The sequence below is a fragment of the Eschrichtius robustus genome, chromosome 7, assembly GCF_028021215.1.
Source record: "Eschrichtius robustus isolate mEscRob2 chromosome 7, mEscRob2.pri, whole genome shotgun sequence".
Lineage (NCBI taxonomy): Eukaryota > Metazoa > Chordata > Mammalia > Artiodactyla > Eschrichtiidae > Eschrichtius > Eschrichtius robustus.
This window is the reverse complement of record NC_090830.1, coordinates 108,693,807-108,717,195: the sequence shown is the minus strand read 5'-3', so window position 1 is coordinate 108,717,195 and position 23,389 is coordinate 108,693,807. Positions and strand designations below refer to the sequence as shown.

Sequence of the window (23,389 nt, the reverse complement as noted above, 5' to 3'; positions counted from 1 at the left end):
TGGCAGAGCTGGGTGGGATTTGTATCTGGGACTTTTTGACTCCAAAGCACTTTCCACTGAACTCCTCATCACCTTGAACATCAGGGTGCCCAAGTCCTGAGACCATTTATTGTCACACCTGCTGGATTACCTCAGGCAAGTCTTTCTCTGAACATTCACCTTCCATGCTAACCCATTCACTTGCATGATCTTATAAGCCCTGAGAGGAAGGTACCGTTATTATCCCTGTATTATGCCCTGAGGTTCAGGGCAGTTAAATAGTTTTCCAAGGTCTTGCAGACACTAAGGCACAAATCCAAGAATGGAAACCCCAGAGACTGAGCTCTTCACCGGTATACTAGGCTGCCTCCCTAGCCCTAACTTTTTGCCCCATCCCTAAACCTGATTCTCCTCTGAGCCCAGATCTTCCAGAAGTTGCCTGTGAGAAGAGCCCAGGTGCTAAGCCCCAAACTTCAGTGCCAACCAGATGCCCAGTTTCTGCTGAAGACTGATACCTTTTATGTTCTCTCCTTTAGCCCTTGCCCTAAACAACAATATGTTTACCTTTCTTTTAAACGAGAGTAGTTTTTTAAAAATTCATCTCAGGTTTTCTGCCACTAGTCATATCACTGAAAAAGGTTAAATTTTTTTTTTTTTTTTTTTGCTGCGTTGCTTGTGGGATCTTAATTCCCTGACTAGGGATTGAACGCAGGCCCTCGGAAGTGAGAGCGTGGATTGCTACCACTGGACCACCAGGGAATTCCCAAGGTTGAACATTTTAGAGAAAGCAGCCTTTTAAATGAATGTGCTATGTGTTTCTAAATATCTCACTTGAACCTTTTTGCCTCTTACCTCTCCCATTTAAAACTTCAATAACTTTTTCCCTAGGCCTCCAATAATCTAATGGTTATGTTTGCTCGGTATTCTTAGGGCCTCTCTCAGAGCTGGGAAAACGCAGACCTTGGGAGCTAAATTGCCTCTGGGAAGGTTCTTGACATCTGGGCCGGAAACCTAAGATCTGCATAGCAGTGGAGTGTTAATCTGTACATAGCCACACTAATTTAACTTATTCAACTTTATTGCAGTAACAAAGTAATTGTTCCTAACAATAAAAGCAGAGTGTGTATAGGCAAGAGGATGGTCCTATCTCAGGCCAAGTCCCCTTTCCTAATGTTTCAGACCTGGGTTGGCTAGAATAGCCTTCTAGAATGTAACATTTATCCACCAGGTGTCATTATTTACCAGTTCTGGCAAGCCACTGGACTGTCTCACTGGTGCACATGATGGTTGGGATCAAGGCTAGAGACAATATGAGATCAATCAAAATAGATTTAGGAAAGGATTAGAATGCAGCTTGGGGGGGGGGGCGGTGGGGGCGGCGGGGAGGGTGTCTTTGAAAGACCAGTGACACATTTCTGATCAGGTTTCCCAACCTATTGCTTCCCCTGGAAGGAGTCAGAACTTGGGTTCTCAGGAGTCACCCTGGCTTCCTGCTGCACTGTGCTGGACTCAGGTTTGTACCCCCAAGTCTAAGCAGTCTTCCTTTCAGTAAAACATGGCCTTTCTGTGCCCAACTGCCCCCCTGGCTTTCCCCTCTGGCTCCTGGTTCACGTGTCTCAGGGGATAGAAAAGCACAGTAGAGAGACAAGTAAGTCATTGCTCCTTCCCAGACTGAAGGTCTCTAGAGACCCAGAGTTCAGGATACAAATGCGAGGTCATGGGGCCGGGAGAACAGGAAACGAGCGTGCATGGCAGCGCCTGGAGAGAGGCTACCTGGAGGACTGAAGTAAGAAGAGGTGCCTTGAACCCTCGTACCCCGCGTTCCTCTTTAGGCTGCTGCCGCAAGGCAGGAGGCTGAGATGGGCGCGGTCCGGCGGTCCCCTCCTCACGCTCAGAGCCAGCCGTTGCTGGTGAAATCCAGGCGCAGCGCCTCCTCCTGGTCGGCGCTCAGCTCCCGCAAGGGGGCGCGGCAGGGGCCTCCGTAGTAGCCAAACCAGTCCATGGTTTTCTTCAGCCCCGGGATCCCGAAGCGCCGGGTCACCTGAGGAGCAGGGCCTGTTAGAAGAGACTGGGGAGTCCCCTGCACACACACATCTGGGACCCAGACATGTGTCACTTTCAGAAAGTTAGGGTTCCCACCCTTCCCTCCCGGTAAACTAACTACCAAATCTATGACACCCAGGGTAGACTGGGAATCCAGAAGGCAGGTCCGCAGTAGAGAACACAATGCCAAAACCTAGAATGAAGGAAGGCACCTGCTTTGGTTTTAGGAGAGAAATCTGCCCCATCGGGGAGGAGAGTGGCATTCGGTCCTCAAACTGGGATGGGAGAAGGCAGCAGCGCTGTGGGTCTGGGCGCTAGAGCCTCACTGGTCTGCAGCCCAGTCCTCTGGAACCTGACCCAGGGCACACCAGGAGTGGGGAGTCGGAACAGCCCAGACCTCTACTGCCCCCGCAGCAGGGTCTCTCCCCATGCACCCATAGCTCCTCCCTGACCCCAGCTCCAAATGCTCTCACAGGGAAAACAATGCATCGTTGTCCGAAGAAGTTTCACTCTGTAACCTTGTATCATTAACTTATCTCTGAGCAAGTTCACTTGCCTAAAACACGAGGGGGCCAGATAACATGATCTGTAAAGTCTTCTCCATTGTAGTGGGAGATCTAATTTAAAATCATGCACGGAGTTTTACAGAAAATGAAGAATCAAGTTTCTTTGTGTTTAGCATAGCAACGGGTTGTTTCATGCTGATGGGAAGTGTTAGATTAATCTTTGACTACCTAAAAACTAAGAAAGTAATTATTACTTAATAAAGTTTCATTTTGAGGGAAGTAAAACCTTAGAAATATGGGCTTCAAGAAGGGTAAAACTAATAAAAGAGGTTGTTTGGGGTAAAAAGGTTGAGAACCACTGATGAATGACTGACTAATAACTATTCACCACTAGAGGCCAGTAGACTTTAGCAAGCCTCCTCCCAGGCCTGGCCCCCGTCATGTTCTAATAACCTGAGCATTTCACCCAAAACCTGAGTAGGGTGGGAAAGACGATGGAAACAAGAAGTACCTAGAGGAAAGCTTTCTTCCACATAAGGGTCTGAAGATCTCTGATTTGCCCCTCTTCAGATGCTGAGAAAGGGTTGAACGCTTTGGAGGGAAAAACCAGGGAAAATCCTAAATATAGCCGGGGCAGGAGGCCGGCTGGGTGGGAGGGCAGTGGACGCACATTGTGTTCAAGCAGTGCAGGGCAATAAGGTGACATCAAGCTGCTCTTGGGGTGGCTGAGCCTACAGCCCGGGCAGCAGAAAGGTGTTCCAGGCATTCCTGAGTGTGTGCCCAGAGTTGGCACAGGACGGGGTGCAGAGTGAAGGGTAAGGCAGGATGGCATGCCAAGGACTAGGAAGGCAGCAAGTATCCTCTCTTCCCAAGGGACAGCCCAAGCTGCTTCATCTATCAAATTAGGAGGTAACAACATCTACCCCATGTCACAAGAATTGGATGAGAAAAATACCACTATTAGGCCAGACCTCAAGCGGCCTGGAAGTTCCTCCTCTTCCTATCCGGGTGGTATGCAGGTTCTGGGACCTGCTCTCTCACAGGCGGATGGCAGTGGGAGAGCAGAGGTCCCGCCCCAGTGGAATGTCAGAATGTATAGTACAGCCTGGGCCCTGATGGGGCTCAGCTGAAAGGCCCTCATTTCTGCAATTCTTACACTCTACCTGTAGCCCATCCTATCCCAGGAGAACCTTCACATCCAGGGAAACTCGTGCTTGCCTCCTCAGCTGTCCTTTCTCTAAATCTGAGTTAATCTGTCCTTTTGAGGTAAAGATATAACCTGTGAGGGAAATCGAGAGCCTGCCCACCACTTTACCAAAGAAAACATTGCCAAGATCGGTCTGGGACTATTGCCTCAGAGGCAAAACTCAGTCACAAGACAAATATTTAATGCAATATTAAAAAAAAAAAATCCATGATGAACAAAGTGTCAAAGCTTTAAATAAAGACAAGATCCAACAGAGCCATGCCCTGTCATATTGTAGCCTGAGGCAGACTAATTATGTGTGCCCCTATATACATGTCTTGCATATTTTGAATGGTTAATTTTTTTCTAGAAGTAGATTTGGGAAAAAAATTATGTTGATGTGTTTGCTTCCATTCAAGCCAGGGAAGAAAAATTCTAATAAGTTATGTTTTTGGTATAGATAAAATATATATATTTTTTTTTTAAAGAATTTTTTTTTTTAACAAATTTATTTATTTATTTATTTTTGGCTGTGTTGGGTCTTTAGTTGTGGTGCACGGGCTTCGTTGCTCCGTGGCATGTGGGATCTTCCCGGCCCAGGGCTCGAACTCTTGTCCCCTGCATTGGCAGGCAGATTCTTAAACACTGCACCACCAGGGAAGCCTTAGATAAAATATTTTAAATGAAAAAATATGCTGTGAATTTTAATGTGCCTACTTTTAAATTTTTCAATATTTTTTCCAACTACTTTAATGTTCTAGGAGGGAAAAAAAAAATCACCATTTAGAAAACTGCTTAGAGCTTCCACTTCCAGGAAGATGGAATAGGTGTACTTTTCCTTATTCCTCCCAGTAAGTAGAACTAAAAAAACCCAGGACATTATATAAAAACCAATGTAAAATTCTGAAAGGCAGAGAGAAGGAAGACCAACTAGGAACCCTGGGACCCAAGGAACAACACGGTGCTGAGTTCCCCGGTCCAGACTTGGAGCTAAAGGAACAGTGACCCTGAAATGCCAATGAGCAGAGACAAGAAAAGCCCCACAAACGTCTGTTCTCTCCGGCAGCTGAGCAAGATGGAGAACTTGTAGACAGTATTCACTCTACACCAGCCAAACCCCACAGGAGAAAACTGTGGCTCCACCCCACCCAGGCCAGCAAAGGCTGAATTGGAAGCCAGAACTTCTACCCCACACTCAGCCATAAAGAGTGCTCCTCCGCATCCGTGAGGGATGTCTCAGAAGAGGCCTAATGAGGAGAGACAGAACTTTGACCACTGCCCACCCTTAAGGAGGCCACCCCACCAGACACACTCAAGATGTCAGTGGAGGCCACACGGGTAGCAATAAGAAGGCACTTCTACCCCTTCCAGCTAGGGAGGTATCCATAGAGGCCTAGTGTGGAGCCATTATTATTTCTAAACTCCCAAAAAAGAAATCTCCAGGCCCAGATGGTTTCACTGGAGAATTGTTTTTTAATGTTTAAAGAAGACTTAACACCAATTCTCACAGTCTCTTCCAGAAAACAGAAGAGGAGGGAACACTTCCCAAACAATTAACGAAGCTATTTTTATCCTGATACCAAAATCAGACAAAGACAGGAAAGAAAAGAAAGAAAGAAAGAAAGAAAGGGAGGAAGGAAGGAAGGGAGAAAGAAAGGGGTGGGGGGAGGAAGGAAGGAAGGAAGGAAGAAAGAAAAAGGACTACATACCAATATCTCTCATGAATATAGGCAGGAAAAACCCTTAATAAAATATTAGCAAATGGAATTCGGCAATATATAAAAAGAGTTATACACCATGTGCAAGTGGGGTTTATCCCAGGGATACAAGTCTGGTTCAATATTTGAAAATTATTAATGTAACTCACCATATTAACAGGCTAAAGAGGAAAAAAAAATCACATGATCAAATCAATCAATGCAGAAAAAAATCTGACAAAAATTCAACATCCATTCATGATTTTTAAATACTCTCTGAAAACTAGAATGAGGGAGAACTTCCTCAACTTGAAAAAGAGCATCTACAGAAACCTACAGCTAACATTGTACTTAATGGTGAAAGGCTGAATGCTTTTCTTTAAGATCAGAAACAAGGCAAGGATGTCCACTCTCCCTACGCTTATTCAACATAGTGCAGGAAGTTCTAGCCAGTGCAGTAAGGCAAGAAAGGAAATAAAAGGTATGCAGATCAGAAAGGAAGAAATAAAACATTCCCTATGTGTAGATGATATGATTGTCTATGTAGAAAATCCCAAGGAATATAGAAAAAATCTCATAGAACCCATAAGTGAGTTCAGCAAAGTCATATGATACAACATAAAGAAGCAAAAATCAACTGTGTTCCTATACATACTAGCAATGAACATATGAATAGTGAAATTAAAAATACAATATCATTTATAATCACTCAAAAAATATGAGCCACTTAGGTGTAAATCTCTCAAAACTTGTATAGGACTGGTTTGCCAAAAACTGCAAAATGCTGATGAAATAAATCAAAGAAGGTCTACATAAATGGAGACATACCATATTCAAGGATTTGAAGACAACACAGTAAAAATGTCAATTGTTCCCAAATTGGTGTACAGGTTTAACACAATTCCTATCAAAATTCCAGCAAGTATTTGTAGACATACACAATATTTTTCTAAAATTTATATGGAAAGACAAAGGATTTAGATTAGTTAAAACAATTTTTGGGGGAAAAAAAGAACAAAGTGGGAGGAATCAGTCTAGCTTAAAATCTTAAAATCTGATTTTAAGATTTATTACACACCTACAATAATCAAGTCTGTATGGTACTGCAGAGGGATAGATCAATGGAGAGAATAGAGAATCCAGAAATAGACCCACACAAATACACCCAACTGATTTTTGACAAAAGTGCAAAAGTAATTCAGTAAAGGAAAGATCCATCTTTTCAGCAGATGGTGCTGGAGCAAGTGGATATCTACAGGCCAAAAAAGAACAGAAAAAAAATGAACCTTGATCTAAGTCTCATACGTTTTACAAAAATTAACTCAAAATGGGTCACAGGCTTGTAAAATATAAAACTTTTAGGAAAAAAATAGAAAAACTTTACAATCTAGTGCTAGGCAAAGAGTTCTTAGACTTGCGTCAAAAGCATAAACATAAAAGAAAATATTGATAAATTGGACTTCCTCAAAATTAAAAACTTTTGCTCTGCAAAAGATCTGTTAAGAGAATGACGAGACAAGCTACAGACTGGGAGAAAATATTTGCAAACCACATTTTTGACAAAAGACTAGTATCTAAAAGGTATAAAGAACTTCCAAAACTCAACAGTAAAAAAAAAAAAAAAAAATCCAGTTGGAAAATGGGCAAGAGACATAAACAGACATTTCTTCTAAGAGGATATATAGATGGCAAATAAATACATGACAAGATGTTCAATAGCATTAGCCATCAGAAAAATGTAAATTAAAACCGCTATGAGATGTCACAACATGCCTATCAGAATGGCAAAAAAAAAAAAAAAAAGTCACAACACCAAATGCTGATGAGGATGCAGAGAAACTGGGTCACGCATACATTTACATTGATGTAAATACAATATGGTACACTCACTCTGGAAAACAGTTTCTTAAAACACTAAACTTGCAAACAACATACGACCCACCAATTGTGTATTTATCCCAGAAAAATGAAAACTTATGGTCACACAAAAACCTGTTCATAAATGTACATAGCAGCTTTACAACCAGCTTTCCTTCACCAAGTGAATGGTTAAACAAGCTGTTTATGGCCACACCGTGAACTACTATTCAGCAATAAAAAGGAACTATTGCTTACATGTGCCTGAATGAATCTCCAGAAAATTATGCTGAGTGAAAAAAGCAAATCTCAAAAGTTTACAGACTAAAAAAAAAAAGATTTGTTCATAGAGGAAATAAAAAGGTTATAGGCTATCTGATTCCATTTATATAACAGTCTTGAACTGATAAAATTATAAAAATGAACATATTTGTGATTGCCAGGGGTTAAGGAGGGGGTGGGGGCAGGAGGTGAGTAGGTGTGGCTCTAAAAGGATAACACGAGGGATCCTCACAGTGCTGGAAATAGTCTGTATCTTGACTGTATACATGTCAAAATCCTGGCTGTAATTTCATGCTATAGTTTTTTAAGATGTTACCGTTGGGGGAAACAGGGTAATGGGTACATGGGATCTCCCTGTATTGTTTCTTATAATTTCATGTGAATCTACAATTATCCTAAAATTAAAAGTTTAATTTAAAATATGAATAAAAACATGTCTCCAGGGACACACGTTTTTCTTTTTGCCTCAGACTCCAATATGGCTCAGCACAACACTGCCTGCAATTGACAAGCATTCCATCTTGCCTCTTCTCCTTGACTTACCCAGCACAGAGTTGAGGTACACAGTCTGACTACAGAATGGATTATTTGAAGACAGGACTTTCCTGGGAAAGCTGCACTCTGAATACCTCCAGCCTTCCCACTCCTTTATTACTCTCAATCATTCTATTTTTCAGGATCTGGCCCCTTATAAAGCTGACATAAAGGCCCATGGTTCCCCCTCTTTAGGCAGTGCATCTCTAAGTAAGGTTCCAGGATTCCTGATGTCACAATCACCGAGGATGCTTGTCTCAATGACTGTTCCTGAGCCTAAAGGAGCAGAATTTTAACCAGCTCCCTAAATGAATTCTAATGCACACGTAAGTTTGAGAACCAATGTGGCTCGACTTTGTTCCTGAAGTCAAGATTTTCTGGGGAGGCACAAAGAGTTCCCACCCTGATGGATGTTCTCTAAAAGGACTTTCTGAAAGGGAAGAGACCAAGTGGGGACCCCTGTGCCAGCACTGGCTCCTGTTCCAATGAGGACACAGACCACCCCCACTCTGGGTCCACTGGCTGGGAACTCACCGCCGTGTTTGGCTCGATGAGGCGGTGCTGCAGCTTCTGGGCGTCTTCCCATTGCCCTGTGAGGCAGAGTCGCTCCAGCTGGCACACCTGAGCCCCCAGGACATTGGCCAGGGCACACACGCCCCCCACAGCCCCTGCCACAGAGTAAGATGCAGAATACCAACCAGAGCCTCTGCCTGCAGAGAATTCCAAATCCTGGTCCCCAGCACCTCTTTGTTCTGGGCAGACAGGCTGTGCATTTCTAGGCCACTGGCTAGCCACATCTGAGACATGCTCTGTGAGTTCACAGAGTACAGATTTCCAGAGAGAACATTTCCAGCATATTCAAAATAGACTCCCACAGGCTGAGGGGCAGGGAGCAGAGCCTGAAGGCTAACTCAAGGACAGTTCCTTCCCTGCACACCCCTCCCCCCCCTCCCCCCACAGAGTAAAGTCCCACCTGCCAGTTGACACCTCCACGATCCTCCAATAGCCCCTTGACTCATCAGCCCTGGAAGGGGATGGAGTGGATGGGAAGCCTTTGCTCTACTGAAATTTTATTCCCCCCAGTGAATTCAGCCTGGGACAGCAGTGAGGGAGAGGTTAGGGGAGGGGAAAGAGCACTAGACATAGTCAGGAGACCCGGCATTTCCTCCCACTGGCTGCATGAACTTGGACAAGTCTTCAACCCTCTCTGGTTCTCTTTGTTCTCATATGGGCAATGAAAACGGGCTGGCTGTGATCTCAGAGGTTCCTGCCACTTCTGCAAGCCTGTGAGTGTGACTCCAAAGCTAGTTAGGAGTGACTCAAAGCAGAGTGGCCTCAAGACTGGAGAGAGAGTAGGCATTTCAAGCCAATGCTAATATAGCTCGAATGAGCTAATACAGATGCCATTTATTGAAAACCTACTATGTGCCGAGCACTATGGCAGACATAGGGCCAATGCTCTCTAATCCTCATAACACCTCCCTGCTTTGCAGAGTAGAAACTCAGGCCCAGAAAGGTCATGTACCTTGCCCTGTTGGTTCTCAGTGAATAAATGGCAGAGCTCAGATTCTAGCTCAGATCCCCAACTTCCAGAGCCTGTGATATTTCCATCTACCACACTTTCAGGAATGAAGCATAAATGGGTCCCTTCTACTCTCCCCTTTAGAGACTGTGACAAGGCAGAGGGGAGCTACGCAGGACCTATACTACAAGTCAAAGTCTGCAGAGACAAGAGAGAATAGGAACCAGCATTTTCCCCTGAATTGTTGGAAAAGTAACTCAAATCTACACTCACTGGGGCTTCAGCTGAAGGGAGCAGATGCTTCCCTCCCCTCCATGGCTCAAATCCAGTCTGAACCCAAGGACATTGACCCCAAGCAGATAAGAGCAGTTGGTCTAATGGTGACATTCCTAGGATCCTGGACTGGAACAGAGTCTGATCAGGCAGCTGAAGATCCCCAGCCCAACCCCGCAGGCCTGACAATTCATTCTGGCCTGGAGCCACAGAGAGAGGAAAATGCACTCCCAGACTAGTGCGAAGGGCCCCAAGGCCTCTTCCCTCAGAGAATGATTTACAAGGTGAGATTAAAGGAGCTAAATTTGTCACCTAAGCAGGGAGCTTGGGACTTAGAGCAAACTGTAGGCATCCCCCCTACAGGCCAGGGATTGTACTCGGCCACCCTCCTCTGCCCAACAAGGTCACTCACAAGCACCCACTATTCAGATAAGTAAGCAGTGTGCCAGACCTCTGAGGTTTCCAAGCAGGCAGGCTGGCAAAGGCCCTCTCTACACCCAGTCCTGGCCCTCACCATCTCTCCCAGCAGAACCCAGCTGCCTGTGTATATCTTGGTCACTCATCACAGTTTGAGAGCAGTGAGAGGCCTACCCACGGCATAGCTGGCCAGCAGGAAGCCGGCTGATCCAGCCAACACCTGGAAATCCTGCCTCCTGGTCTTGTGAACAATCAGCCCGATCCTGGTCACCTGTAACGGCAAACCTGGTGTGAGAGCTGGGCCCACAGGCTCTGCCACCAGCCTGGATGGGGGCTGGGCAAGTGTGGGAGAATGAGAGCCTAGGTCTCAGAGAGATGCCTCAGAGTTCAGACGAACCCCAGAGAGCCCACAGGACAGAGGGAACCCACACAGGAGCCCGGGACTGAAGCGGGTCCCAGAGCTGCCCAGAAGTTGATAGCAAAAGAGAAGAGGAGGAGGGCGCCCCAGCCGAGAGCTGCTGCCACTCACATCACCACCGCTGTCCTTGATGCCCACGATATTCGGGTGCTGGGAAAGCGTGACCACCGCATCCACAGGCAGGTCCAGCCCCGTGTTGGCTGGGACACTGTAGAGCACCACAGGAATTGGAGACAGGTCAGCAACCTGAGGGGCACAGGGAAGAGAGGAGAGGGCAGCTGCCCCAGGCCTGAGGCAGTCCGGGCTCGGGTCTCTGCAGGGCTACCTGGACTGGCCCACCTGCTGGGCTAGAAGTCACAGTGCTATGCACCCTGATTGCAAGCACTAGTCCTGGCTAATACTTAGGAGTGCTTTCTGTGCGCCAGGCACAGTTCTAAGTCCTTTATCCTTTATGTTTTGATTGAATTTAGTCCTCACAACCACGCTGGAGGAAGGTTCCATTATTCCTCCTGTTTGGGAGGGGAGGAAACAGCAATACAGCTTGGTTAGGTCAGTCACCCACTGTCACACAGCTGGTACCTGGTGGCATCCCTCTCCTTTCCCAAAGCCGCCATTCATGGGAAGTAGGCTCATCACTCTGCTCCCAGCTTCTCTCATCTCCCCTCCCCTCCCCAGGCAGCATCTCTGCCTCACCCAGCTTCCTCTTGGCCCCAGACCTCAAGCCCACACCCACCCCTCACACCCACCTTGGTGTAGTGGTGAATGAGGGCGGCACTGTTCATGCGGCCGTGATAGTAGCAAGGGGTCACCACCATGGCGGCGTCAGCCCCGACCTGGGCCATGCTCACCGTCATCTCCACCGTGGCCTGAGTGGCTGCAGGAGGAAGGAGGAAGTCTTCCTTACAGGCCCCGGTGGGCGAGGGCAGGAGGCAGAGGACTGGGCTAGGACCCTGGGGCAAGCAAGGGGCATAGCGCAGAAGAGACAGAGCAAGCGCTAGACCGGACCCAGCCCCAGGTCAGGGAGCTTGCCCCCGCCCCCAGCAGCTACCGCCAGGGCCGGGGCATTAAGGCCTCACACTCGCAGCCCGAGCCGGCTAGCAGGAGCTTGTCCCTGGGCAGGGCCTGGCGCACGCGGGTCACCACCTCCAGGCGCTCACTGCTGGTCAGGAAGGGGAACTCGCCGTTGGAGCCCTGGACCACGAAGCCTGCAAGAGAGGCGACACTTTCCCACGTGCTCGTGAAAAAGCGGATGTTGGACTTATGCTCACCCAGACTCCTACCTCCCCGACACCACAGTTTATCACACATTTCCTTCCCATCTTTGTCCTGATGCAGGCAGAGTGTGCTACCCAGTCGCGGTGACAGTGTTCACACCATTTTTCTTTCTTTTAATGAGATATTTTAGGCATGCCAAAAAGAATAGTTAATAATAGAATCCACAGCCGTGTACCCAGCACCCACGACACCCACCCCCCACCCCGTCACCCTCCTCTTCCTCATCTCTGGCGTGTCTCAAGTGGTTATTGTTCCCATTCATGTCTTTATACCCTTAAAACATACATCTGGACCCATAAACAATATATAAGATGGGTTTTGCCATTTAAACCTTTATAGAAATGGAATCACACTTACATAACATTCTGCAGTTTGCCATTTTTGCTCACCATTGTGTTTTGCACCTTGGCCACAGCAGTACAGGGAGCTCTGATTCATTCATTTTCATTGCTGTATAATATTCCCTTGTGAAGTTAGACCACAATTTACTTTTCATTCTCCCTTTGATGACATTTAGAATACATCCTAATTTTGCTATTACAGACAATGCTGAAACAAACACGTTTAAAAGTTTCTCTCAGTTTAGATACTTAGGTGTGTAAAGGCTGAGTCGCATGTAAATGCATCTTCACGTGCCAAAATTCCAATTAGCCAGTTCATAGCCCAGCAGCACACAGAAAAAACTGTTAGTGCTCAGCCATGCCAATACTGAGTATTGTCAGAACTAATTTTTGCCAATTTTCTGGGTGGAAAATGACATCTCATTATTTTATTTTGCATTTTCCTTTTTTAGCCATCATCTGTGAGATTTCTAACTTTACCAGTTAAAGGTGTCAACGCTTTCATATCCATGAGAGACCAGTAGAATTGATGCTCTTCAACTGAATCTAAACGGAATGTTAAACCATTTTCCTCTCAGCTTTTTTTGTTTTACTTTCTCTTTCCTGTTCTTTCTCCTCTCCATTCCATTCCAAATTTTTTTTCTTAAATACAGCATACAGTAAACAAAGATTATTAATAAATAGAAGACCGTTTGGGAGGAAGGAAAGAAAAGAAAGCCAGGGGCAATGTTAGTATACAAAATCCCTGCCATACAGTTCTGATGGGCCAGAAATTTGATTTGGAGCTTCCCGACAGTCAAAGCTAAAAGGGAAACGTGGTCAGCTGACAGGTATGTAGAAATCAAGATAAAGCAAAGCAGCTGCCCTGGAGAAACACAGAGTTTCCTGGCACTGGGACAAAGAGAGATTGTTCCTGTGAGTCATCCTTAAGGGGACACAGTGTGATGGGGAGACAGCTTTACACCACAAACCTTTCTCTGTGCTGTTCACTATACCGTTAAAGTCCACTGAGTGGGTTGCCGGAAGAGCTCACAGGATACTTAGCATATTTCCCCCAGTTTTTTGCCTTGGTGACACTGCAGGGAACATCTTGAGGCAAATAGATTTTGGCTTCTGTTGGATTGCCTCCTCAGGATCAATTCCTCCGTGTCAGGCTAGGGGCCTATGGTGGGAGCCTCCTTCTGTCTTGCTCCGTAAGGCCACAGTGATTTCCCAGTGCATCATCCCACTTGCAGAGTTGCCAACCCCAGAGAGGGCTCCAATCCAGCCACGATTGGACCAGCACCCTTTGGCTAAGAATTTAGAGATCAAGCTTTTGCCACGGCCTCCGCAACATTTCCTGCCAGCCCCCTTGAAGGGGGCTTCTTGCTTCAGACATGTCTCTAGACACAGTCACTCACTCCCAAGTCCCCTTTCATTCTGGTGGTCAGTTCCAGAAGCCTCCAGTCCCCACAGTTGGACTTGGCCTAAACAGCAGGACAGCTGGGTCTTGAGCTGTCCTGGGTGGGTGAAGCAGGCCCCTGTGCTCAAGACTCCTAGTGGGGGGCTTCCCTGGTGGCGCAGTGGTTAGGAATCCACCTGCCAGTGCAGGGGACACGGGTTCGAGCCCTGGTCCGGGAAGATCCCACATGCCGCCGAGCAACTAAGCCTGTGCACCACAACTACTGAGCCTGCATGCCACAAATACTGAGCCTGCATGCTGCTCAACTGCTGAAGCCCAAGCGCCTGGAGCCCATGCTCCGCAACGAGAGGTCACTGCAGTGAGAGGCCCACGCACCACAATGAAGAGTAGCCCCCGCTCACCACAACTAGAGAAAGCCCGCGCACAGCAATGAAGACCCAACGCAGCCAAAAATAAATAAATTAAGAAAAAAAAAAAAAAAAAAAGACTCCTAGTGGCTTCTCCTCATTTCATTTAAGGGAGCATCCGACCCGGGCCTGACTCCCAAGAAGGAAGAGATGCCAGGCTGGGGAAGAGGAAGTGTGATAGAGTCAGGCAAGCGCTGGACTCCAGTCCCTCTGGCTACGGGGCAAGTCACATCGCTGAGACCCCATTTCCTTTTCTTTGGGACGACAATAAAGTCACTTCAATCCTACCTGATAGGGCTGTCTTAAAGGCTCAAATGAGAAAATGTACGAGAAAGAAAGCACTTTGAAGTCTGTGAACTGATACTGCCAAGAGCCCCCTCCTTCTCCTTGACCAGATGTCCAGTTTCAGGCCTAATGTGCCACTGTGGTGTAGAGGTGGGGCTAAAGGAGAGGAAAAGGCCAGGGTTCCAGATGGGTGGGGAGTGAGGAAAGTGAGCGGTGGGGAAGCAGGGAGCAGCACAGTCGGGTTGTCAGAGCCGGGGTTTTACTCCCAATGTGGCCCCTCGCCAGCTCTGAGCCCGTGGGCAAATGGTTTAACCAAACCTCAGCTTCCCCAACTGAAAAATGGGGGTAATATTGGTGCCCTTTTTCAAGACTTGTGAAGTTTCAATGAGATACTATTTGTAAAGTGCTTGGAATAGCTAGAACCTGGCATTCAATATGTTAGCTGTAATCATTATATTAGTCAGAGAAGTGCTCAAGCCTTAAATCAGGAGGGTGGCCACTTTCAGTCTGAGGAGGGGGAGGATGGCTGGTGTGGGATGGGAGGCTGCACTCAGGAACCTCTCAGGCCCCCTCCAGTTCTAAGAGGAAATAGGCTCATTTCAGAAGCTTCTCTCCCTTGCCCCCACGGTTATTCTGGCTGCTCCGGGGAGCCAGAAAGGCTTGGTAAGGGGAGTAGGTGGGGGCTGAGGACACACAACCAACAGGGTGATTTACTGTAGCCAAAAGGAATCACAGTCTCTTTGATGTAAGGAGTATCCCCAGTCAGTGTTATGCCCCTTGGCCCATCATCATTGCCACCTCCTCCGAGAAGTCTTCCTGGGATCAAGCCTTCACTGGACATCTCTCCTCTGAACTTCCATTACCTATTCCTTGTCCTTCCCTACTGCCTACTCAAAAATGCACAGAGATCCTCAGAACCCTTCAATCTGCCCAACCCCCACCTGTTGGGACTTGGCAAAATTTCTCAAACTGGCCTCTGCTGTGAAATGAGGAAATTGGATGGGACAGTCTCCTAAGTTCTCCTTGCCTTGAGGCTTTGGAGTCACTTTTCGGGCTTTTCCTCCTCCCTTTTGCCTACCTCTAAATGTTCCCCTCCAGCCAAACTGACTGTCAGAGTCCCCAGACACACTGCCATCATCCTGCCTCTACACGTTTGCTCCTGCACCTTTCTCTCTGCCCAGAACACCTCCCTAGTTGCAGCCCCTCAAATTCTGCAAGAACCACGAAGCCTTTCCTTAATCCCCCTCTCCCTTGTGCTCCATAGCATTTTGTCCTTGCCCAGCACTTGCCCTATCTTGTCTAGAAGCATCAAGATCAAAGATGGTGTCCTCCTCATTTTGGCCTCCTTCGTGACACCCAGCACACTGCCTGTTGACATGTGCGTTGATAATTTGTTGTATAAAAGAAAAATTGTCCCAAACCTGGTCTAGGGCAGAACTTTTTTGCATGATGTAATTCATAACCTCTCACTAAGAAGAAATGAAAGTTCCTGATGAAATGTTTAAGCAATTTCCTAATGAGCTTTAATGGAATTAAGCCTTGATCTGGGAAACCAGCCACTCTCCCACTGGACTCTCAGACAAGAGTCTAGTGACTGTTAACCTCTCTTCTTTCTATCTAGTCTAACAATGATTTAACCATTCTCTTTTCTTATAAAAATATCCTTACCAAGAGTATATACTTGAGTTGGCTGCTTAGAAGCTATTTTCCCTGCAGCACAACTGTAATAAAACTTTGATATCACTCTTAACTAAATTATCTGAAAACTTTTTTGACTTTTAATTTGAACTACTTTCCAATTTACAGGAAAGTTGCAAAAATGGTACAGGGCATTTCCATACATCCCTCCCCCAGCCCCCACTAATGACAACATCTTACCTAACTAGAGTACAATGATCAGAACCAGAGACTTAAACATTGGTACAATACTAACTACAGACTTTATTTGAATTTTGCCAGTTTGAAACTTTTTAAAAGTTAAGATTCCAAAGTCATAATTAGCTAATCTGAAATTTTATGTAATAAGTTTTTAATAAGGGATTTAAGGTCTTCCAGATAAATGCACGCATTTTATGCATTTTAACAATCACTTGCAGAAGCCAAACCTCACTGCTCTTGCTTTCCGTCTAATTAGCAGCTTCCAACATTTTCCAGTGTGATTGACCCCATTTTTTTCCAATTTAGATTTTTATTATGAAGTACTTTATTTTTCCTTTTTTTTGGCTGCGCTCTGCGGCATGGGGTATCCTAGTTCCCCAACCAGGGATCTTACCTGCGCCCCCTGCAGTAGAAGCGTGGAGTCTCAACCACTGGACCGCCAGGGAAGTCCCTATTGTGAAGTACTTTAAATACACACACACACACACACACACACACACACACACACTCACAGACACACGTATCAACATTTATATAAAGTCACTTATTAGTAATGTCAAAAATATTCAAATACTCCCAACTATGCTCCATAAAATCAATTGACAACATTTAGGGTGTTTATAGATTTACCCATCCTTTGCAATGATTCTGGGCACCTTCTCCCTGGAGTTGGAGGCCCACAGGTTGGGAACCACTGGTAAATCCATAATAGATGCAAATGGTAAGAAATTTCTATGTAAAGGAGACACTGGAGGTTAGACAGTACCATGTAGCTGACTTCTCTCAAGTTTCATGGGGGAGACAGCTGCCTCCCGTTAACTGCCTAACTGGGGATCACTGCTTGCCCCAGAAATGGCTTCGTGAAACCCAGGAAGAGGAGGCAAGGAGAGTCCCAGGCTTGCTGGATGACACAGCAAGTGTCGGGACGTGTGGGAAGAGGACAGGGATAAGTATAAGAGAGATAGACCTATTGGGGGATGGTGGCCATCGGACTCAGGGGCAGCACAGGGTAGGGATTCGGGGTACGGGCTTTGGAGTCAGGCCAAGCTGGGCTCTGACCCCAGCAACATCACTTACTGTCTAGGCCGTCTGAGGAAAATTACATCTTTGAGCCTCACCAACAAAATGGAGATAACATAATACCTTCCTCATGGGGCTGTGCCGTAACACAACACAGAGCATGGCATATACTAAACACTCAAATAAAGGCGGGCGGAGCTACTGGTAGTACTAATCCTACTACAGTTTAGCAGTACTGCAGCAGAGGCAGCCCCAGCAAGAGTAGCATGAACAAGAAGAGAGAGCATATCGCACAGTAGCTCTGAAGGTAGGTGGTGGGGAGGCACCAACACGGATCCCAGTGCGGGCAGGGAGAGAGCGGCAGTGCACAGGGTGACCTACATCCCACCCCTGCTTACTTCCTGGCTTCTCAAAGCCTGTCTCTCCCCACTCCCCCCAACACCCGGTTGCTCCCTCCTTCCTTGGCAGCAGCAGGTCGGTGGCGGTTGAGCCCCCTGGAGATTCCCCACGCCCAGAAACTGAGACCCGGGAGGCCGATTTATGGAGTCTCGAATCAGTCCACACGAAGAGGACTGTGGGAGGAGGAACCCTCTCCCCAGAGGCCCGCCCAGACCTGGGGCTGGCCACAAAGCCCTCAGATTCAGAGTGAGGGTATACAAGGCTTTATTGGCTCACTTCCAGGCAGCTGGCATCAGCGTGGTGCTCTCGGCTACTCCTGGGATCTGCCTCGTGCATCTTCTCTTGGTGGGTCTTCCGTGGCCTGTGAGTCTGTCTCAGCTGCTTCAATTCCCCCCAGCTCTCCCTCCGTCAGAGGCCATCAGTGGCAGACCCTGCTCACAGAATCCAAGGGGCCCGGGACCCCTGTGAGGGCCTGACAAAGAAGGGGTTTGAGCAGCATCTGGACCACATAGTTTGCCCCATCGGAGAGATGGACCACATAGGATGCCTGTGATTTTGTGCCAGCCCTGTGGGGGGAAGGGGCATCTCCATCTGTGGTTAGGTGGCTTTAAAGTGCTGGTAGGCCTGGTGGCTGCGGTTCGGCAGGCTGTGGCACGGGTGGCTCGGGTGGCTTGGATAACCCTCGTGGCCATGGTGGCAATGGCTATGGAAGGTGTGCGTGTGGTTGGCACCAGCTGTGGTGGTTTCCTGCTGGGTGAGGAAATTCCCTTTCAGCTTCATCTCCACCTCCTCGAGGGCCTTCAGCTCCTCCTGGCTGATGTCCTTGGACTCCAGGTGGCCTGAGTTCTGGCAAGCCGTGGCACGCTGCAACATGGAGGCAGCCAGCTGCTGCCCCTTGGTGTCAATCTCCTTGGTACAGGCAGCCACGGCGGCCCACGTGGCCTCATCCGTGGACGAGGATTTCCCAGACTCCTTGTGGGTCTCTTTGGTCACTGAGGTCCCAGACATCCTCTGCTTGCTGGTCAAGGGCTCCTGGTGAAGAGCCATGCCCTCTTCTCCTTGCCTCGTGGTGAAGGTCTCCACGCGAATCGTGGTGCTGGCCTCCCTGCTGCCACTCTCAGGCTGGGGAGTGGCCCTGGCGCTGTGGCTGCAGGTGGAGTTGCTGCCGGCAGCCAGCTTCTCTTCGGAAAGACAGCTAAAGTGCGATTTGATCCAGCTCTCATTCCTGGCTTTTTCGCTTTCTGGTGGCTCTTGCTCGTCTTCTGCAGTCTCAGAATCTGTCTTCCTTCTCCTCTTCCTCTGCATCCACAACATGAGGCCTCCACCTCCGAGTAAGAGGGCGGTCCCCAGCACCACCCTGCATGATGGTTGCTGGATGAGCTCCAAGAAGGTCTCCAGGACCCCACGCCAGGCGGGCAGAGCTAAGAGCACACTGAGAGTGGGGGAGCCCAGATGGTATGGCTCATGCTTGAAAGGACAGGCTCCCTGAGGTTGTCTGGCAGGCAGGCCCCCCGCTGTGCCCTCCCTAGAATGCCCCTCCCACCTCAGCAATGAACCCCATTGTGAGGAAGCTGGTTGAGGGGCGGGGCGGGGAAAGGCCACAGGATCTTTTATGTCTAGTCTGACAGGCATGGGCTGAGGCCTGGGACCTTTCTCCCACCCTGACAGCTGTCCCCAAGGTCAGTGGAAGGGTAGCTTCCCCAGTTCTGAGTCCCTTCTGCCTCCTGCTTGTGACCTATTCTGCAACTCAGGCCTTCTTATCCTCCAGTCTTTGGTTTCTCTTCCTCCCCATCTGATGGTGCCCAAGGGGCAGAGGCTGCTGGGTCAAGCTGGCCATGGTTGAAAGACCCCCTTGGCTGGGCTGGCATCCATTCCTGGCTGCCTAAGGCTAGTGTCTCCCTCCGTGAAGGGCCTAGCCCCACTGCCAGCTCAGTGCATTCCATCCCCACTTACAGCCCCCAGCCCCATAACAGAGAGGGTCCAGAAGCCAAAGGGGTCCAGAAAGGAGCTCATTCTGGAATAACATGAGGTCACAATTGGGAGGAAGACAAGCAGTAGGCTGAGAAGGCAGAATACACAGGACAGGAGGCTTCAGCCCGTCCCAGATCCCTGGGGCCATTTCAGGATGGGGGCTGCTACCTCTTGCCTTAGTGATGCACCTGCAAACCCAGAATTTGCCCCCAACTCCCCTGTAAGTGGGCACAGTTCAGGTTATGAGTGGGTGGGCCAGCTGGCCAGGCTCTCTGTAGGTACAGACGGCTGAGAGTCTGACTGTCAAACCCAAGTTATACCCAGGACCTCTCAGGGTAGAAACAGGCCTGGGCCACTCCCAGAGGCATATAACACATTTTTCAATGCCAAATAGGGTTATAAAAATTGTGATATTTTAAACAAAATATTTTATTTAACAAACTAATGGCTTTAATATACACAAAATATTATACCTTATCACAAGAAACCATAGTCTTTCCTTCATAATAAGGGGATAAGACAGAAGCTTAAGGTTTTCTGGGAATCATCATCTCCCTGATCCTGCTGGAGTAACTCTGGGGTCATCCACTAACCTCATTTGGAAATAACAGTTCAAAGTTCATCTCTGAGGTTGTTTGTGGGTGTGAGTTCAGGGAGCAATGGCCCTTCTGCAAAAACCCTTCCCTCTGGTCTCCGGTCATAAGTTTTATTTTAAAAGAATACTCTTTATTCAAATAATTAGTACAAATTAACTATGCTGAAAAAAATAAGTAAATAGAGCTGCACAGTTTCAGGCAATGCCTTTCCGAAGAATCTCTTAACTCTTCACTGATTCATCAAGGGCAGGTTCCCATCTCCTCTTTGGAGGACCTTTAACTCATTGCAGGAGGCCCTGGCAATGTGATATGTGATGGTTCCCTCCCCTGCCCCTGAGTTTGGGCTGCAAAAGGGAGTGAGGATCCAGCAAGAGAGACACAGATTTTCGCGCTAGAGTGGCTCACTGCTCCCTTCCCGGGCATCCTGGCTGCATCCTGCGAGCTGTGACTGGGCCCTATGGCCCGATGTTGTCTGTGCCGGGGCCTCGGGTTTGGGTTCCTTGGGAGGACTATGTTGAATGCTGTGGCCCAGTTCCCATTCTAAAATGAGGAAGCCGGATCAGAGAGGTTCAGTGATTTTTCCAAGGTCGCCGTAACTGGCAGAACTAGAACTCCGACAGGTCTTCTAACTCCGGGTGTTGGGCTCTTCTACACAGTGCCCCGCTCCCCCACGTGCGGGGGTAAGAGAGAGCTGAGGTGGGAGCTGCTGCCTTGTAGTTTACCAGTGGCCAGCCTGCCAAACCCTCTGCAGCCTGTGCTCCTAGGCACCCCTGTCCCCACTGCAGCAGTGAGTTGGGGGGAGGGGGAAGGAAGGGTCCAGAGAAGAGCCTGGGGCGCAGGCAGACACTGGATGCAAAGTCTACCCTCCCCACGCCCTGCACTAGGGTGTCCTTGAACCTGGGAGGTGAAGCAGAGTCTTCGCTTAGAGATTCAAGGAGCTTCTCACTTTGCTTCAAGAGATCTGGGCCTCAGCCCAAACCTTCAGGCTCCGATGAGCTGAGCCCCAGCAGAAGTGTACTTAGAGTTTGTGTCACTGCTCAGTGTGGACATCCACAGGGCATTCACTGTCCGCTAGGGAAGGGTCACATCGCCGCAGCACTGAGATACGAATGGGGTCTCAGTCAGGCCAGCGGGCACTGTCACAACGCGGCTCTGCCCGCTGTGGTAATCGTCCTGTCATTCTAATCATCGTTATCATTGGAATCCACACCTTCTAATGTACATCGCCCTTCACAATTTACAGCATGTTTTCACTTGCATTCTCTCAGATTCTTCTCCCAACCCTCCTGTGATGTGGCCATTATTACTCCCACGTGTCAGATGGGGAAACTGAGGTTCAGAGAGATTTATCTCACAGCTAAGTCAGTGGCCGAGCTGTGGTTTGAATCGAGAGTGCGTGTTCCGAACTGCTCCACTGCATCACCCCAGTCGGAACCACTCCATTCCCAAGTTGGTGCCCATCAGGGTCTATTTATTAGAATCTGGCCTAGCGACTCATCAGTCAGTGCAGTGGAGTGAAAACGAGCATGGCTGTGCAGTCAGACCTGAGTTCAAATCCCAGCTCAGCCATTTATTAGCTGAGTGACCTTGGGCAAGTGATCTCGTCACTCTGAGCCCCAGCTTCCCGTCTGTGAAATGGGGCTATTGAGAGCACTGCCTCAGGGAACTGTCACGGGTGATGGATGAGGGTGGGCAGGGCAGGATGGGCGGAATTTGCCGCTTCTTTTATCTTCATTTATCGTGCCTGTGGCTGTGTTGTATGTTGAGTGTCACAAATATGATCTGGTCCCTGATCTCAGAGAGGGGAGGCCCATGTGTAACGGGGGAAATGAGTCAGAAGATCCAGGACAGGAATTAATTTGGCCGAGGGAGGCTTTGCCCAGAAGAGAGTGTGCAAACAAGGCTTTGAGGGAGATGAGCCCGCTGGCGGCGCTGCCACATGACACCCCGCTACCCTCACACCTGCACAGAGTGGCTGGTTGACAAAGGCTTTCACACCCATTATCTAGTTTGATCCTCACAATAACGCTGGGCTAAGAACTTCAACAGTTTACAGCTGGAGAAACTGAGGCAGACGAGATTCAATCCAAGATCACAGGTCAGCAGTTAGCTTCCTGCCTGTCTCCTGACTCCAGACCAACGCCCCCTGTTCCTCTCCCGTAATAAATGACTCCCAGGGTACCCGACTGACCAAGAGCAGCTCGAAAGAGCCTGTGTACCCTCCTCTGGTTGCTGGCTGAGGAGACCAGGGTCATTCACATCTCCCCAACTCCCACAGCGGACAGACCCCACTTACCTCGGAAGGGAAAGGTGCCCAGTTTGTGCAGATTCTCCTCCAGTTTCCCATAGTCCACCTCGGCCGTGGCAGTGAAGGGGGTGGTCACAGGGGGGTAGATGCCTGAGATGTCCACCTTCCTCCCCTCCCTTGAGGCCCAGCCCCCCACGGTGCTGGACAAGGCCCTGCTCAGCCCCTGCCTCACAGAGGACCAGACTCGGGGGCCCAGCATCTCCACAGGAGGCTCAAAGCCCAGCTGGCCTCTGCCCCCGAGGGATGCTGAGTTTGGACTCCTTCCTACCCCAGTTAATGATCAACGTGTCTTGTTAAAAATTTGCTGCACCCTGACTTGTTGGCCCTCAGGCAGGCCTGGGCTGGGTGTTTCCAGGGTCAGAGGCTAGGCCTGTTGGTTCCAGGGAGATCTTCCCTCCCCCTGGGGAGCAGCTGGAGAAATGCCACAACCCAGTGTCCCTGTGGCCAGACAGAGGACTGGTTCCTGGGGTCCTTACACAAAAGGGTGCCTCCAGTGGGGCCCGGCCTGCCTCCCACAATTCCCAGCCCCAAAGCCAGGAGCCAGGCTGGCTTCCCGGCTTCCGCGTTGCGAGCTGGGCGGAGCCGATTGGCTGAGCCGGCCCTTCCCTGTGGGAGGCGAGGCTGGCTGGATGAGGAGCTGCCTGTGATCTGCCGCCCCTCAACTGCCCCACTCCCCTGCCAAGCTCCTCCCACCAAGCCTGCCACGTGACAGGCCCGTGCTGGTCACACACAGCCCCACAGGTCAGCTGTCACCAGGAGGGGACCCCAGGACAAGTGCCCTGGGAAGCTGATC

The 23,389-nt window shown here is 48.8% G+C and overlaps 2 protein-coding genes across 2 annotated transcripts; both read right to left on the bottom strand.

Moving 5' to 3' along the window:
* Window positions 1-1,036: 1,036 nt before the first annotated feature.
* Window positions 1,037-23,168, bottom strand: HOGA1 (4-hydroxy-2-oxoglutarate aldolase 1). Its single transcript, XM_068548312.1, has 7 exons — window positions 22,585-23,168; window positions 11,791-11,919; window positions 11,461-11,588; window positions 10,826-10,960; window positions 10,471-10,567; window positions 8,619-8,752; window positions 1,037-2,020 (listed from the first exon to the last, which is right to left on the bottom strand). The coding sequence occupies exons 1-7, from the start codon at window positions 22,793-22,795 to the stop codon at window positions 1,871-1,873; spliced, it is 984 nt and encodes a 327-aa protein (XP_068404413.1). The 5' UTR covers window positions 22,796-23,168; the 3' UTR covers window positions 1,037-1,870.
* On the bottom strand, window positions 17,984-19,353 carry C7H10orf62 (chromosome 7 C10orf62 homolog). The gene has a single exon (XM_068548999.1). The coding sequence runs from the start codon at window positions 19,351-19,353 to the stop codon at window positions 18,319-18,321; it is 1,035 nt and encodes a 344-aa protein (XP_068405100.1). The 3' UTR covers window positions 17,984-18,318.
* Window positions 23,169-23,389: the final 221 nt, after the last annotated feature.